The sequence below is a fragment of the Temnothorax curvispinosus genome, unplaced genomic scaffold, assembly GCF_003070985.1.
Source record: "Temnothorax curvispinosus isolate PA1 unplaced genomic scaffold, ASM307098v1 QBEX01003010.1, whole genome shotgun sequence".
NCBI lineage: Eukaryota > Metazoa > Arthropoda > Insecta > Hymenoptera > Formicidae > Temnothorax > Temnothorax curvispinosus.
The window spans coordinates 1-1,100 of NW_020212790.1; the positions used below are offsets into that span (position 1 = coordinate 1).

The 1,100-nt window shown below is 36.4% G+C and overlaps 1 protein-coding gene across 1 annotated transcript; it reads left to right on the forward strand.

Annotated features, from left to right (window-relative positions):
• Nucleotides 1-6: 6 nt before the first annotated feature.
• On the forward strand, nucleotides 7-1,066 carry LOC112452179 (AN1-type zinc finger protein 1-like; the record flags this gene model as incomplete). The annotated part of the gene is made up of 2 exons (XM_025012278.1): nucleotides 7-327; nucleotides 420-1,066. Coding segments are annotated over 2 exons (723 nt in total), but the record flags the coding sequence as incomplete, so codon positions are not given.
• Between the last annotated feature and the right edge of the window lie 34 nt (nucleotides 1,067-1,100).

Sequence of the window (1,100 nt, forward strand, 5' to 3'; positions counted from 1 at the left end):
AAAGAGCATTTCAATATAGTATCGCACAAGTGTTTAAAAACGGAGACTGCAGAATCCGTTGAAGAACAATTGGCAAGCATTCTGTGCTCTAATGATTCTTGCGAGGATACATCATTGCTCAAGTGTATCAAGTGTAAGCGGTATTTTTGTGTGGCGCACAGGCATCACGAATGCTCGGAGCGCTCGGAGCTGAGTAAAGCAGAGAAGACAAAGAAACTGAAGAAATGGCAGATATCAAAGAACCAGTTTGCAGAAGCAAAAGCTATAGTGGATCAACAAATCGCGGAGAGTTTGAAGAAATCCAAGAATACAACACTGGCAAATAAAGTACTATTACATGTTATATAAAACAGAAAATATATATTTTAACGGAAAACGTAAGCGTAGATGTGTGTTATACAATTTTTCTCTGCTTGCAGGTACAACTCATGCGTGTGAAATGTTCCGCAATTGGTCCCAGAAATGTACCAACGAGCGAGAGAAGTTACTTCCTTGTGCATTTGCCACTCACAGTTAAAAATAAACACATAGGCACGTCGAAAGGCACCTACGTCAACATGCACTGGACGATTGGTAAATGTATAGATTCAATAGCGGACACACTCAAAGTTCGGAACTATATTCCGAGTAACAATAATACAGCCACCACGAATAAATTGAAACTCTTCCGTCATTCTACCGGAGATCTGATATGCAACGAGATGGACACACCTTTGGCAAAATTATTTGAAGAATCTGCTGTTTTCGACGGCGAGCGAGTTATCTTGGAATATTCTGATAATGTACCTAATAATGTAATAGATCCATCTTTGTATAAATAAGTATTGTATGTATGGTATTTTGTTGTAATGAAATTTCTGCAAAAGAGAGTAATAGGCAACAATCCACTAATTGGGCAACTATTAAAACAGTATGATTTTTTTCGTGCCACTTGTGATATATGGAATTTTATGATTCTCTGTCGACATAATTTGACTTATCGGTAATGGCGAAAAAACACAGCTTTGTTAGAATATTCTGATAATGTACCTAATAATGATTAATAGATCCATTTTTGTATAAATAAGTATTGTATGTATGGTATTTTGTTGTAATGAAAT